This window comes from Acipenser ruthenus, chromosome 20 (genome assembly GCF_902713425.1).
Source record: "Acipenser ruthenus chromosome 20, fAciRut3.2 maternal haplotype, whole genome shotgun sequence".
NCBI classification, from domain to species: domain Eukaryota; kingdom Metazoa; phylum Chordata; class Actinopteri; order Acipenseriformes; family Acipenseridae; genus Acipenser; species Acipenser ruthenus.
The window spans coordinates 21,285,954-21,302,021 of NC_081208.1; the positions used below are offsets into that span (position 1 = coordinate 21,285,954).

A 16,068-nucleotide genomic window follows, 5' to 3' on the forward strand; every position below is an offset into this window, starting at 1 on the left:
ATTCTTCACTGTAACAGAGTAGCTTTTAATTACATTATAACTGCAATTTACATTGTTTAAAATGCTTAGAAACTGTAGGAGTTATTTAAAGGCTTTTTTTTTTCCTATATGATTATATGAATTTAAAAAATAAATAAATGTGATAGTCATTCAACTTTTCTTGACTGGTGTTAAATATGCCAGTTAATATCAAACTTAATTTAATTCAATTAAAAAAAAAACAAAAAAACATTATCTTCATTCAGACTACACATGCTATTATTTCAGTACCCAATCACACTTACAGGTAGCTATAATATGCTACACACGTATTATCCTAATAATAATAATAATAATAATAATAATAATAATAATAATAAACACACTTTTTGCCCAACCCCCTTCCCTATATGAAACCACCTTGATTCTGTAATAAAACTTGATGCTTTTAAATATTAACATTTTAGCAACTTTTCAGTTTGTACCAAATATTATTTGGAAGTGCAAAATGCAGTGAGCGATGCCCCTGCCCCGGCGCGAAGATGCTGATTACAGAGGAAAGGGGGGGGGGCTTTGAAATGCAGACAGGCTGCAGGCAGGCTGCTTGCTTGCTGGTTTGATAAGTTTCCCTGTCAAATATTCCCAGCGCTGCGATATTTTTTGATAAGGTCCGTTTCTAGTTTTCCCCAACCCCTGGCAGAGATCAATTTGAGATTGATTCTTAATGCCTGGAAGGGTGGAGTTGTTAGATCAATTTGAGATTGATTTTTACTGCCTGCAGCCAGTTGCACCCTGCTGTTTTTCTCTGATAGCGCTGTGAACGAAGAAAGGGAAAAATGACTATAAAAACAAGTTTCCAATTCCACATACAGATAAACACAAGTCTGGGAAGATACTCTTCTATTTGTTTCTACAGTAAGTGCTTAAGGTTGCCTGTAGTAACTAGCTAGTCTATCAAACAAATTGATTTTTATTCATTAAACAGACACTTTATGTAGCCACAAATAGTCTCTTTGGTGACTGGTTAATTAAATTAGCTTACAAAATAATGTCATTAAACAAATCTTGTTCTCCATACGGTTAAAGGAAGTTTTCACGCCTTGCTCTCTGGAGTTCTCTGGAACACTTTTTGGTTCATTTCACCTCAGCAGTGTCTTCTGGGTCAAAGCATGTCAATATGGGAAATAGATGGTTGGTTAATAACAGGGAAAAAAGCCATTGTAAAGGTGGGGACAATTTCATTCTCTGGTTGAAATGAACAAGAAAGTGCAGCACTGTCTTACAGCATGGCTTACAAACACAGTATTATTTAACATAGTGTAATACCAGATATGTATTTTAACATGAAAATAAATGTCCACTATAGTGTCTCTTCCAAAAATGCACGTCTGAGACCCAAAATATCCTCACAATGGTGTGCAGTACATCTGTATGGTCTACATTTTGCTAAACAAACTCTCAGAGAGAGGGAAATTGGATTCATATAAGCTTAATGAGTAAGCAAGCTTTCCTATTTAGCATTTTTACGGTTTGGAACAATATACAATTAGTAGGCTCTCTTCATCTCTGATTAGCAAAAAACAGATTACTACACAGTAGGGGTCAGTGTTCTGTGGGCACTCTGAGTTTTTCAGTCAAGGCACTTTACAGAGTAAACAGAAAGAGTACTTGGAACTGCAAAAGCAGGTCAAAAAGGAAGTTAGAAAGGCCAAGAGAGAGATAGAAATGAACATTGCTAAGGGGGCTAAAACCAATTCCAAAATGCTTTTCCAATATTATACCAGCAAGAGAACATTCAAAGAGGTGGTTAAATGTCTAAGAGATACAAATGGCAAAATCATAGATGAAGAAAAACAAATATATTAAATTATTACTTTTCACAAGTTTTTACAAAGGAGGATACGGACAACATGCCCCACATGTCGACAAACTGTTCCTATCCAGTTTTAAATAACTTTAGCATAACAGAGGCAGAAGTGTTAAAGGGACTAGGAGCTCTTAAAATAAACAAATCCCCTGGGCCAGATGAGATCCTCCCAATAGTACTCAAAGAAATGAAAGAAGTTATTTACAAACCGCTAACCAAGATCATGCAACAGTCTCTTGACACAGGGGTTGTACCAACAGACTGGAGCATTGCAAACGTAATACCGATCCACAAAAAGAAAGACAAAACCGAACCAGGTAACTACAGACCAATAAGCCTGACTTCTATTATATGTAAACTTATGGAAACTATAAGATCCAAAATGGAAAAATGACCTATATGGTAACATGGTTTTAGGAAAGGGAGATCGTGTCTAACTAACATGCTTGATTTTTTTGAGGATGCAACATCGACAATGGATAATTGCAAAGCATATGACATGGTTTATTTAGATTTCCAGAAAGCTTTTGACAAAGTCCCACATAAAAGATTAATTCTCAAACTGAATGCAGTAGGGATTCAAGGAAATGCATGCACATGGATCAGGGAGTGTTCACCAGGAGAAATGATCGCAGTGTATCCAAATCACGCTCCCTCCTGCAACAATGCAACGATATGGACAACACAGGATATAGCAAAGCTAAAGTAATGTGTTTCTGGTACTGCAGGGGGTACTGTAGCACTTTAAAGCCTGTCTACCCACGCTCTCTATGCTATACAGTAAATTAATATGCAGCATGACCCTGTCTCTCATGGTATAAGCGTGTGTCTGTGAGCACTTTGGGTTCAAAGCGGTTCTGCCCCCCCAAAGTGTCAAACGAGAAGGCACTCTTACACCGTAAGAGACTGGCTTAACTACATATACTGTATATTTACTAAAAACATATTTTAATAAAGCCTACATAGTTAATGCTGTTATCCATGTCTTTAGAATTTTTGTCATTTGGTATTCTACCATGCATGAAATGAAACTGATGAGATGTACTGGAATATTCTGAAATCAGGATTTTGATTGATTAATGTATGGTTAATGTATAGTTCTTAAAGCCATGTAGAAAAACCTTTTTTCAAATGGCTCCATCAGTGGGAGCCGAAATGACTTAATGTACATGGTGCTAACAAAGCCATTCCAGTAAATCCTATCTAATGCATGTAGCCAAAATTGTGTGTGTGTGTGTGTGTGTGTGTGTGTGTGTGTGTGTGTGTATGTATATATATATATATATATATATATATATATATTGTAATATAGCGGGTTGTGAGAGACGGCAGGGAGGGGGTTAAAACCTCCCTGCAAGGAAAAAACATGTGGGTATGCACCGTTTTGTATTGCTTTATTGTTTCAATTGTTTGCTTTAATTGTTTTATTGTTAATTGTCTTCCGCACCTGGGCGTTATTAGAAATTAAGCCCAGGTGCGGGAGTTTAAAAGGAGTGCAAGCAGTCTGCTCGGGGCTGCTGAGTGGAAGGAGGCAGAGAGGTGCGCTGTCTCCGAGTAGCCAAATGAAGAGAGAGTAAGTGCTGTTTGTAGCAGTGTGTTTGTGAAGACGGGTAAACAGCATAGCTGTCCCGCGTTAGTCAGGGTGTTCCTGCAAGTCGAGTTAGTGCTCAAGAGGAGCTAGGTGTTATTTTGATTTTTGTATTTGTTGTGTTTTGGTTTATTAAAAAAATTGCGCAAACGCGCTTTGAAAAATCCATTTCTGTGTGCCGGGTCTATTTTTAAAGGGGCAACGAACTCAAGTGAGTGTAATCGTTTACAATATATATATACACATATATACACATACACATACACACACACACACACACATTATGGTAAAGGTGAATTGGATTTTTTAATGGCAATTTATTTGAAGGAAACATTTTAAATTAAAGGTTTCTTGCAGATTCTTCAATGCTGTACTTCCAGTCAACTTTGCATGAAGGAATGAACATCAACACTGAAAGCGTTTTCGCTACAAGGACTCCCAGAAGCAACTCACATGTGTCGAATGTATTCCTTCACCGGGAAGTCCAGCATGGAAAAGAGTGCAAGATATCTTTGCCAGTTTTGCCGTTTACAAATGGTATGAAAAAATGCCCATTAAAAATCAATTACATGTTCCACATATTGTGTCTCTTCTTCACATAGCACATTGCGAGATCTACAAAGTGATGGGAATGCATATTAGATCATACTTCTTAGCTGTCTACTTTAAAAGCCTTAAACTGATTTTCAACATGTGGCACCATTTTTTCAGTCTAGTGAGAAGGAGGAGAAGACTGAATTGTACTGTTCACATTGTTCCTGTGTGCAATACGGTGACATTCTCATCCACACGTCCAAGGGGAATCCAATTCCCTTCCCACCCACTGTTCTCGGCATTTCTTTTATATCACTATCATTCAAACACCTGCCAGCCACTACTGGTACAGGTATAATTAAGCCCACAAGGTCAAGATGCAATGGTCCAGTGTCAAAGAAGAAAACATAAATCACACCATCCACAGCTCATGCAGCTGTCAAAACCCCAACAATACAAGATTTCCATGAAACAGCCAATGTGCTTGATGTTACTGATTGCTCTCTTATTATACTTGTTGGAGACCAGAGCACGACTCATAAATACATGCTGAGCAACAGAAAATCTTTTCAAACTGACAATGGAAGATGGAGACTTTCCAGATGGCAATGGAGTTTTTTTTTTTTTAGACAGATTCAATGCTTGTGTATTAAACGAACTTGCACAGGGAAAGCTCTGTGCAGTAACGTTTAAAAAAAATATTCCCTCTGATTGAGCATGCCATTTTGTATGATATGCTAATTTATACAAATCTGTTGTGGTATACATATTATAATTAAGAAATGTACAAATCTGATTTATATAAACCAAGGTTATACATTACTTGGTTCTGATTTATAAATTCTGATTTATGTTCACTTATTTTAAAATCAAAAAGATTCTGAAATAGATTGTAAACGTGTGGTAAAACCTAGGTAATCATTGTAAAACCCAGAGAGGTATGTTAAAGCAAATGAAAAATGTTAAAAACATGGCAAACCACGGTAAGCTATGGTAAATGTATAGTTTGGGAAAAACATGGGAATACTGCAAAATTACTGTGAAAATGTACAGCAGTAAACTGTTCTAAGGGATGGACTGCCTGGTCGAGGAATTTAATTTGAGAATATTGGGGTTTAGAAATAAAATAAAATCTGTAAATGATAAACTAGCCGATATGGAAGTCCTACCAAAAATGTTCTGTCTCTAAAAAGCTTGCCTTTCTAGCCACTTCTGCATTAAACTACAGTACCTCAGGTGTGTTAAAGATATAAAGAAATATGCAATAGTGCTCGCAGATTAAGTAGGACTCCTTACAGGAAGATGGGTAACCAAGAAGAAAGAGAGAGCTAACAGCTTTGCAATCTGCAGCCTACTCTGTGTGTGCTTGTAATATAACAACAGTCAACTGCAGGCCTCAAAGCTGAATGCGAGCCGATATTAGAAACAGGAAAGCAAGGGAGAACAAGAAGCCTGTGGTTGCTGTTACTGCAACAATGTGGATGATAAAAAATTTACATATAGATACGAGACACAGGGGATACAAATCCAAAGAAACAAGAACACGTCATGCCAATAACATGTCAGAATTCCCCACTATGCGGTATTACAGAATACACTTCAGGTATGCATGTTTAGGATCAGCCCATTCACGCAAAAGTATGTGCTAGATGTGGCCGGTGTTTTTTTAGGTTTTTTTTTAACCCCTTTAAGTTGCATAGCTGATACAGAGGAAAACAAGTGTTCCACATAAATTAAAAACACCGACAATATGAAAAGAAGGGAATCAGAAGTTAAATAATAACAACATCAAAGTGAGGTAGTTTTATTCTCAATATTCAGGTTATTGTTTGTTTGGTCTGAAGCAAGTTGATTATTCCGATCAGTGCATAGTGAATGTTGGACCTCGTTGTGAAGGCAGGTCAGCTCCCACAAACAGCCCCTCCTATTGTGCACAGCCAACATTACATCTCGTCTATCAGGGGAGTTCAAGCAACAGCTTCTACACAGGTACCTCTTGCCTGGAGGGAATCCCTGAAGACTGAAGCAGGTGTTTACAGAGTGAGCTGCAGGTGGCTGCTTGTTTTCCTCAGCCCCTATCCTCACAGTGTTATCATTAGCTGGGATTGCTTCAGATCTCACCTCCCCATGAGCTTTGACCTTCAAGTGTTAAGTGGCTGCTGGACTCTGCCACTGCCCATAGCTACAGCATTAGATCATTGAGCACTCAGAGCATTCTAGGGAGGTTGGGAGATGAGGGCTGGTCATTAGAAGGATGGCTGTGTGGCAAAATGCATAGAGCTGAGGTACTGGGAGGGAGACAATGTGGCCTAGTCGTTAGGGCTGAGGGACTGGAAATAAATAGTGTGACCTAGTCGATAGGGCTGAGGTATAAAGAGTAGACAGTGTGGCCTGGTCGTTACAGATGAGGGACTGGGTCAAAGACAGTGTAGCCTAGTAATTAGGGCTGGGGGACTGGGTCAGAGACAGTGGCCTAGTCATTAGGGCTGAGGGAGACAGTGTGACCTAGTGGTTAGAGCTGAGGGACTAAAAAGCAGTGTGGCTAGTGGTCAGAGCTAAAGGCTGGCAGGAGATTTTTTTAAATAAAGCACAAGAAAGTAGGAATAAAGTTTAGGTCTGTTTGTGTTTATACCGGTATATGTGTGGAGGGCCCACTAACCACTAGATTAGACTTTCCCACACAAAGTGATCAGACTCACCCGTACACAGTACTGCCTGGTCGCTTATACCCAGCTCTGGGTCTGCTGGTCTTGAGTTCCCCAGCCATGCTTATACCTGAAATAGAAGAAACCACCATTAGAAAAAGACAGCAAAGACACCAGAGGCAGCAGTTTATCTTTAAATTAATGGAACTTTTTTTTTTAAACAAGCAAAGAACTAAAAGTTCCTCAGTGCAATAACAAGGGGGTCAGTGATAATAAAGCTAGTAAATCGCAAAGAAAAAGGTTCCTGTGGTGATAGTCAACATTCTTGTCCATTTAGTGCCTCCACCTGCTAAGTCTCATTGTTCTGCATTGAATAGTGTGACCATACCTGCAGTAAAATAGGTCAAGTGACTCTGTAATTATGCTGTAGTATATGGCCCACTATACATACTATCTACAGTATACAGTAGGGTCTCTGGTTGTAAAGCCTTGGATATGGTTTATGTTGCGGATTGAAGGCTCCTGTCTACTAAATTAATTATACCCAGTCTGAGCATTCAGATGTTTTCTGTGTTTGTTGCTACCCTCTCCTCCCCTCCACCAGCTTTACAATGGTGAAGCTTGCCACCCCACTTTGGAGGTCTGGCTGCATGGGGCCTCACCTACTCAAGGGAGCTGTTGTCAAGAGGGCCAAATCCTACTACCCCCACATTGCTCCAGCCAGTTACTGTATAGATTATTTCAAGACCAGTTGAAGTCAGAGTAAAATTCTGGCTGAGAATGATGCCTAGAAACAGCAAACTTTGTATAAAAAACTGAGGTCTTTATCTTGATACTTCTAGTCAAGAACAGCTAACTTGAAACAGATGAAACCAGAAAAATAGCCATCAATCTATTTATTTTTAAATGCATTCTTTAACAGACAGCCTTCTGTTGTAGCAATAGAACTATAATATCTTTCTTAGTGTCGCCTACTGCTCTCTGCCACATGTATAAAGATATATTACACATTTGTCAAGCTAACAGTAAATCTTATCCCCTTGGACTGTTTCTGTGAAGTCTTGCTGTTTTCTGCTTGTTCTCTGAACTGTTCTGATAACAGCCCGTCTGGAGTGTCATTCATTCCAAGGTCTGAAGAGGAGACTGCTTCCAGAGATGCAGTTCTTGGTACATCTCTCCTTGTGAAGGTTTACACCGCTACACCCCCCTGCTCCTGGTTTCCTGAGTGAAAGCACAGCCACTCTGGTTGCTAACACAACAGGAGATAAGCTGCTGACCCTTAGTCTGTTGCAGAACCATATGGAGACAGGAGGGAAGGATAAATGAAGTATTTTACAATCTAATTCCACATCCATCTGCCATTGTGATATTAATTGCTTTACACTCCCATTTATCAATTCTGTGCAGGACTTAACAGCCCAGTGCAACAGACCTTCGCTTTGCCCCTCTTCTAGCTCCACTCTCTAACAAGCCTCTCTTCATGTGCACTTGGAGCTCCTTTTCACATCTGCCTGTCAGACTGATAATGACCCTTGCAGGCCTGGTGAGACCGCAGCTCTCCCAGGCACAGCCTACCCTGTGGATTACTCCACTCCTCCACCCCCGCACACTGTCTTTCTGCTTTTCCTTAGTTTTTTTTCTGCTGTGTTTGTTACGCACACAGGCCACCATATCCACACCATTCCAGTAAAGCTACAAATACAACCGGGATACCATTATTACACTGATACAAGGTTATTGCACCAGCAGAACCATTGGCAGACTCATCATCTGGATTGCCTAACCTGTTTTTTAATGCACATGTGCTAGAAGTTCTCATGGGGGTCCCCAGAGTGGCTTAACCGGTTAAGGCACAGCCACGTGGTGTGCAGGGAGAGTCATTCAGTCAGGGAAGCGCAGGTTTGCGTCCTTGCTGTGTGAAGCCACCTATCTTCAATTTCACAAGAAGCTTAAACAGGCTCATACTAAGTACTCACTCAAGTTTACAGTTTCTTGGCAGAGACTGATAACTTGTCTTGTGGTATAATGGCCACTGGGTTGAGAACATCAAACTCATTTCCCTCAGGTACCTCTATTGGACCAGGTTTGCGCTTTAGCAACTATCTCTCTTTTCTTTTTTTAAATTTGGAATGTAGTGTAGGGATGGTCAATAAACCCTAGAGACCAAACCTTATAGATTTTCGCCTTTTTTGGTAAAAATGTCGTAAGGAAAGCACTGGAGCTTCACACTGTTTATAGTCTCAGGTCATCTGTAAGTGCTGTCTTAAGAGTACTAGCAAACAATGTATGATGTAACAAATATTGTGCTCCGTGCTGAAACACAAATCGCAGCCACTGGGGTTACTTAAGGACAAGGGTTGAAAACCACTGCCCTAATGAAAACCAGTGGGCAAATACAAGAGATCATAGCAGGACTACTGTACAACTATGGCCAAAAGTTTTGCATCACCCTATAGCTAGCATTATAAAACAAATTTTGCTTCATAAAGTTGAATGAAACCTGCTGAATAATGTTACATTAACATATTGAATTACATACCGCTTTGTAGTTTTCCATATACTTAACGAAAAAGTGACAGAAATTGAAAAATGTGACATTTCTTAAATCTAACATGAAATACTGTACAATTATTACGGTTTCCAGTAGACTTTTGCAATATCATTTCTTTGATTCATGATGTTAAATAAAATATTATGTGCGTGTGTGTGTGTAATTATATATATATATATATATATATATATATATATATATATATATATATATATATATATATATAAACACACACACATACATTTTTTTTTTAAATGTATCAATCTCAAAAATCTTGGTGATGCAAAACTGTGGCCCATTGCTGTACTGTAGGAGCATTAGAAAACATGCCAGCGCCACTGCACCATTGCATCCCTGTTGAAATGGGGCCCTGTTGTGTCTGACAGACATCAGCTGCAATCTCTGAGAGGTGTTTACAAAGTGTGGAGAACATCTCTATTCAGTTTGTAATCCCGTGAGACCAACAGCCATTATGGCCACTGATCAATGCAGCGAGGAGGTATTGATTAAGGAAACGAGTGACACACCAACGGGTAGAAATCGACCAGCAGACTTGTCACACAGAGAAAAACTATATCAGCTGCAGCACTCCTGTTCAAAGCTGACTGACTGACTGATTACAAGCCCTGTCCCTGTGTAAACCATGTAAACCCAAGCCGAGGAACGTCACACTTCAACAACATGTTATCGATTGTGAACCTTGTGTTCAGTCAATGTACCCTCTCTACATTACACTTAAATGAATCTCTCATGCTCACATTACTGGCTTGATTTTCAACTACACTTCCATAAGAGGTAATGCTCCTCTTGTGAAAGCATTTCTGGAAACAAAACAGCACCCTGGATCCCTGTTGTATATACTGTGTACCCTCTATATGTCACAGACCATAACCCTCTTTTTATATAGTTTACCTTGTATCTCTTGTTACATATCAAAATGCCTGCATGTGTTTAGGAATAGTTACTTAGCAAGGGTGAATAGAGCGGTCTTGTAAGTAAAATCACAAAAGGGGGGGTTCTTCAATTAAAACCTAAAATCGGAGACCTAGTTGTATTAAAAACTATATGCGACAGGTCACATTGCCCTGTTAAAGACTATGACAACTAAATATTTGCTTCACACGCACAAAAAAAAAACATTGCTTCACCCCCCTGGGTAGGAATTTCAATACTGCGGCTGAGCAGACATCCTCGCTGGGCGGGCTGGTTGGAAAGCTAACACTGTGGAAAGAGCTTCATTTCAGGACAATTTGTGCAGCTGCTATAAACGCCCTGCCTCACTGCACCAAGCGCTCGCTCTCCAGTGAAGGGGCTGTGAAGAGCGGGGCGGAGGGTGGAGGTTTGTGTGGAATTCACAGATTTTCCGGTTCTCAATCTTGTTTAGGGGGGTGGGGAGACAGGGAATTTAAAGTATATTTCTTCACATTTTCTTTTAATGCTTTTAGCGATGTTTCCAAATAGTTGACCCAATATCAAAGTTAGCCAATGTAGGCATGTAAAGGAAACTCTCCTACACTGAGCTGACTAGAAGGCAGCTGCACTGCTTGAAATCTTGCACTGCCAACCAGTATGCTGGATACAAATTGGACAAAAGCAAAGGACTCCTTCCAAGAATTAAACAATTGGGGTCTCATTATAATAATGTTAACAAGATAGTGTAATAGCAGAACCTGTAGCAGACCACATCATTTGTAAGCAATGGCAACACAACTGATTTACTATCAATACCACTGTGGTACCATTCTAATAACGTCTCATACCTGCACTTGTGCTGCTACTGTCAACTACAGAGTTAATGCACTGCCATTGTAATGTCACTACTGCACTGTCACTGAAAATCATTCAGTAAGGGATGAGGTAGAATTACTTTGGGGGAGTGGATAGCACGGTGTACAAGCAAAACGCAAGTAATAAACACACAGCTCGCCTGTGAAAGAAATTGGGGGCAATATTATAGTGATGAGCCGACAGCAGCTTCTTATGACTGCAATCATGAAAACAAACGAGGACTGCCTGACCTCTACACTCAGCACCTGCCTAAACAATAACGCTGTTGTGGGTGCCCGAGATGAAACAAGGGCTTAGGCAAATTGCAAACCCCTAATAAAAGGCATCTTATGAAAACCTGTAAATAATGCGAGGTAACGATGTAATAGAATCCAAATAAAACTGCACAATACAGGACTTAACTGTGCCTGCTATTCTCAAAGTCACAGCGTTAAATAACTTGTCCTATGAGAGGCTCTTTGGCACAGCTGGTTCATTTTTGTTCCCTCTCATGCCTCAGCTGCAGAAGCCCGGGTTTGATTCTGGCTCAGATCACACAAAACAACCACATATTCTGGCCTTTTCTGTTTGAGTGACGCCTAGAACACAATGGCAGGCAGGAGGATTGAGGTGTGCTCTTTCACAGAGCTGTGAGGGGAAGCTGTCTTGGTGACTTCCAGCACTGTGCCTGACCATAGCTACAATCATTGTCCCTCACCTTTCATTAGCATAAATTCACAACACAAGAACCAAAATCTTGTTCAATAATATATACTCAAGTCTTGAATCTTCAGTCCATTTTTGCATTCTGAAAAGCCGTGTTGCTCAAACTTGCATTTTGATTGACATAAAATAATGTTGATGTTTACAGTTTATACATATTTGGATGGACCAGGTTAAACAAGTACCTTGCTGGCAAGTATGTGTAACCAGTAAGCAACCAATGTGGAATTAAAAAAAAGACTGTACGACATGGTCCTGATACAATGGGATAGATGCTAATAAATGTAATGTACATTGCATAACAATGACATTTTAACTAGAATACATAAGAAATACTAAAAGGAACATTAAAACTCAAAGTCAAGAAACATATAGTCATTGTAATTTAATTTATTACATTCCATTTGGAATATGTATTTTTATTTAAAAATTAGAAAAGTAGTCAGATCTTTTTTAAAAGGCAATAGACTATAACATTTTTTTTTTTTTTTTCCAAAATATAAAACAGCCTGCTGAATTCTACTTCAGAAAATAATGTTCCAGTACAACATGTATTGGGACACCCAGCACTGCAGGTTAAGTCAGTCAGAAAAACTGAATTTAATTTACTTCCCGTCAACAATAGGCTTACTTCTTCAATCTAGTTCTGCAGAAATAAATTCACTCAGTCTCTGCTGACATCGTTTATACAGTACAACCAGGGAACTGTCACACAGTGCAGAGGCTGGGCTTGTACAAAGCTTCAATGAGCACAGCACTGACTGACAGCAAATATACTCGTGCCAATCTCTTGCAGGTGGCTGCCCAGCACCTTTGACTTCAGACTGCCGAATACAACCTGCAAGCAAGGCACTGTCAATGCAATTCACAACAGCCATTGTGCCAACGCAAAACGAAGCTAGCTTTTGCATTCGTAATGCAGTCATGCGAGTTATTTCCTATTAATTCAAATGTATTTACAAGGAGCATTTGTTTAGCAAGATCAGTTTCGATTCGAAGTCGATTTTGTATTCCCTTTCACCTCGCCTAACTTGATGAACCCTGAGTATGATCAATTCTTTCATCGGGCTAATTAATGTGCTGTGCAGATTACAGTTTGAAAACTTACATGAAATTAAATCTTGAATGAATGTTTTATTATTATTATTATTATTATTATTATTATTATTATTATTATTATTTATATATATGCCGGAGACTCTTCAATTTCAACCCCTTCCTGCTTACAATGAACTCCCAGCGCTTTGATGAAACCGACAGGAGAGCACTGTCATTTTGTTTCTCTCTTGCCTGCCTTCACAAAATGCAATCTGCCAACCCTCCTGATCAATTCTCAATAGTCTAGAAAACAGTGGGGCTTCGCTAAGAGGCTTCGATCCCTGCTCCACTGCAATCTGACTGTGAATCTCTGCACAAACATTAATGCTGCACACTTTTGTTACTGTGTCAGTGGACTTGGCTGCTGCTAACGCTGCTTGCCCTGGCAGTCAGATGTCCCAAGTTGTTGTGATCTCTCTGCTGCGATCTAGTTTCTCTCACGTGTTCTCTACAGTCCCACTTCTGTCTGAACACTCCTTTGATCTGCTTGATTTTACAGAGAGTCTGAGCCTAGCGAGGTCTGCCTGTAAAATACTCACGTCTCTGGCCGCGATGTTCACTCTTGAATAAGGTCATACCAGGAAAAGTGGAAGTGCTGGCGGGAGCAGGGGGGGGGGGTCCCTTTTTGCTGGAGACAGGATGTAACTGGCCAGTGAACCGAGGACGCCGATTCTCTCAATCTCTCTCAGTCTCTTTCTCTTTTTCTCGCTCTCTAACACACACACAGCCAAGGTATTGTATATTACTGAATCAATGACAACACTCTAAGAACTGTTCCAGCAGGGCGTACTATCTTTCACATTGCAGCAGGGGGGACTGGGCCATTCCATTACAAAGAAGTACAAGAAAAGTGGGGGAGGTGTTTTGTTCTCCTCTTCAGTATTTAAAGCACTAAGCAGGATATTACACAGCTTCAAAATCTGATACAGTTAAAGCTCTGTTTACCAGTGGATATCAGAATCAGGGAAGTGCAGACGCTGACAGCTCTTGGAAAGACAAATTGACAGCTAGTGGATTTAGAACTAGTGAGGTAATAGGGCTGACTATATCTGCCTTATATTAACACATGCATTTAACATATACGATGCAATATATGTACAGTTCAGTTGGTATAGATACACAGTGGAAAAAAGCAATCTTTCAGAAGTAAGCTTGTATGCTATGACATCTAGAAGCTCTAATAAACCTGAAGCAGGCCATCTGTTTTCAATAAATACTCACTGAATGGTCTTTACTTATGACCAAGACTTCTTAATATAAACATCATTGTTCATCTTTATTTTTGACTAAATGATACAAATATGTATGTATTGAAAGTCAATTTATTATTATTTTCCGACAGCTACATGATAGATTGAGTAGCTGAATCCAGACTGTCAATAATATAGACACCACTCCAAGTTTAAATAATGTATTGTCATATACAGTATTTAATATACATTAATCACTGGTTTTGAAAGAACAAACTGCATTAGCACATACATCAGTTGTTTGTTTGTTTTTTACATACAAACATGTTCATGCTATCCTGGAGCATAGCCATCTGCCAACTATAAGGATCTCCATTCAATCTTCCAGTTCACTGGTCAAAGGGGCTACAATATACAATAGACATGCATAGAGGGTACTGCATGTCATGAAAAACCATGTCTTTGTTACCCTTCCACCGCTTACCGCCCATGACATTAAAACCATATGTCATGATTTCTCGTGACATATCTTTTTATGCTACGCATGTTTACATTTTGCTATAAGATATTAGTAACAACACTGTACCTACCATAACTCATTCGAAGGTATGGTAATATATTCCTTCTTATATAATGAAGTACGGAGTAGGCACGAGAGAGCTGGTCCCTTCTCATAGGTGAGTAGGTGTAGAGAAGCGCATTCTTCATAGCTGTTGATTTATAAAGCCTCTATTAAAATATCCTCCTATGTGAATATCAGCATTTTGTTTATAGGTTTGTTTTAAACGATACGCAGTGTGCTAAACAGTATAATGTGTTTGCGTTGGAGTTTGTCACGATGGAAAAAAAAGACGTGGTCACTGACTTTTCATGACATAACAAACATAACTCTTATTCTACAGGAGTGACAGCAATATATAGGATTTGTTACAACTAGAAACATCTATAGTTACTACAGTTTAAAAATTAGTGTCAATTCTTGACATATCATAATCCTCTTTTTTACTTTTTTTTTATAAACACCTGTTTTCTTTTTTGTTTTTAGAAATACAAAGTACTGTATTTAGGGTTATTTTATATCTAGGGTAGATATGGCTCATAATTAAACCAACACATGTCAATTAGCACAGTATTACTGAGCCCTACTTCATACTTTCAAACGTTTTCCCTTCCTGTAATTAGCCTGTGTGTTAGATACACAGCAAGGTATAAATAGACACGAGGGACAAAGAACACTAATCTCTAGGTTTCAGCAAAATTACTGAAAATGTAAATTATACCAAGATGACTGAGTAGCAAGGAAGGATTTACAGCACGTCATGACATAAGTAGGATTGCTACTTTTTTCTTGTTTATTTTTTCATTAAAACCCATAATAAATTGCGCAAATTTAAGAGTAAAGTATTTATTCCTGAGCCGACTCAACATCTTGAAACATTGTGCAACGGGTTGTTAGGGGGTTGCTAATTAATGCGATAATGTATTCTTTACTTCTGACTGCAGCTCACCATATTTGCCAGGCTAAGGAAAATCACAGCAAATGAAACCCCACTTTCCTATTGTTGACTCGGGATACCAGTGTCTCTGCCCCTCTTATTGTTGGTGTGTTATCAGCTCAGCTGTTCAGAAAGGACTCGAAATATGAAAGTGGTGATACATGTTGTATAATGAACAGGTTTTATGGTGTTCCATTGAAGAACTCAGTCAAATCTGTAGTCAAATAGTTGAGTGATTTAATATGGCATTTTGTGAGCAAGCCTACAAGCAATGAAATAGCGTATAAGAGTACACATAGGTACACACTATTTACTGCAAAATGCAGTTCATAATTTGGCTTCATATACAAGCCCACATGCCTGTCTCCTAGTTTAAGCGCCTCACAGGTTAAAGATACAAGACATGACGACCTAGCTATTTGCTTATCTATAATAATGAATTTAGTGCATCACAAAAGCTGTCAGGCATCATTAGAGATTCCCGTCACAGATCATTACTTTCAGTTCTGACCTGAACACCCACCAGTCCTGGTTCTCTGTCAAGCAGAAACTGCCAAATTGTGTCTAATGTCCACTAGGGGCTACGATTAGACCAGCAAAGTAATTTCATGTGTGAGCTGCATTTGAACT

The 16,068-nt window shown here is 39.2% G+C and overlaps 1 protein-coding gene across 2 annotated transcripts in view; it reads right to left on the reverse strand.

Moving 5' to 3' along the window:
- LOC117425065 (RNA-binding Raly-like protein) overlaps positions 1 to 13,531 on the reverse strand; it is a 46,249-nt gene extending 32,718 nt beyond the window's left edge. The window contains exons 1-2 of one of the 2 annotated variants that reach the window (XM_034041727.3): positions 13,292 to 13,531; positions 6,668 to 6,743 (exon numbers count right to left, since the gene is read on the reverse strand). In XM_034041727.3, the coding sequence (XP_033897618.1) occupies positions 6,668 to 6,743; positions 13,292 to 13,328 (113 nt within the window). In that variant the 5' untranslated portion in view covers positions 13,329 to 13,531. The remainder of the gene's footprint in view (positions 1 to 6,667; positions 6,744 to 13,291) is intronic. The other variant, XM_034041726.3, reaches the window with a different exon arrangement.
- Between the last annotated feature and the right edge of the window lie 2,537 nt (positions 13,532 to 16,068).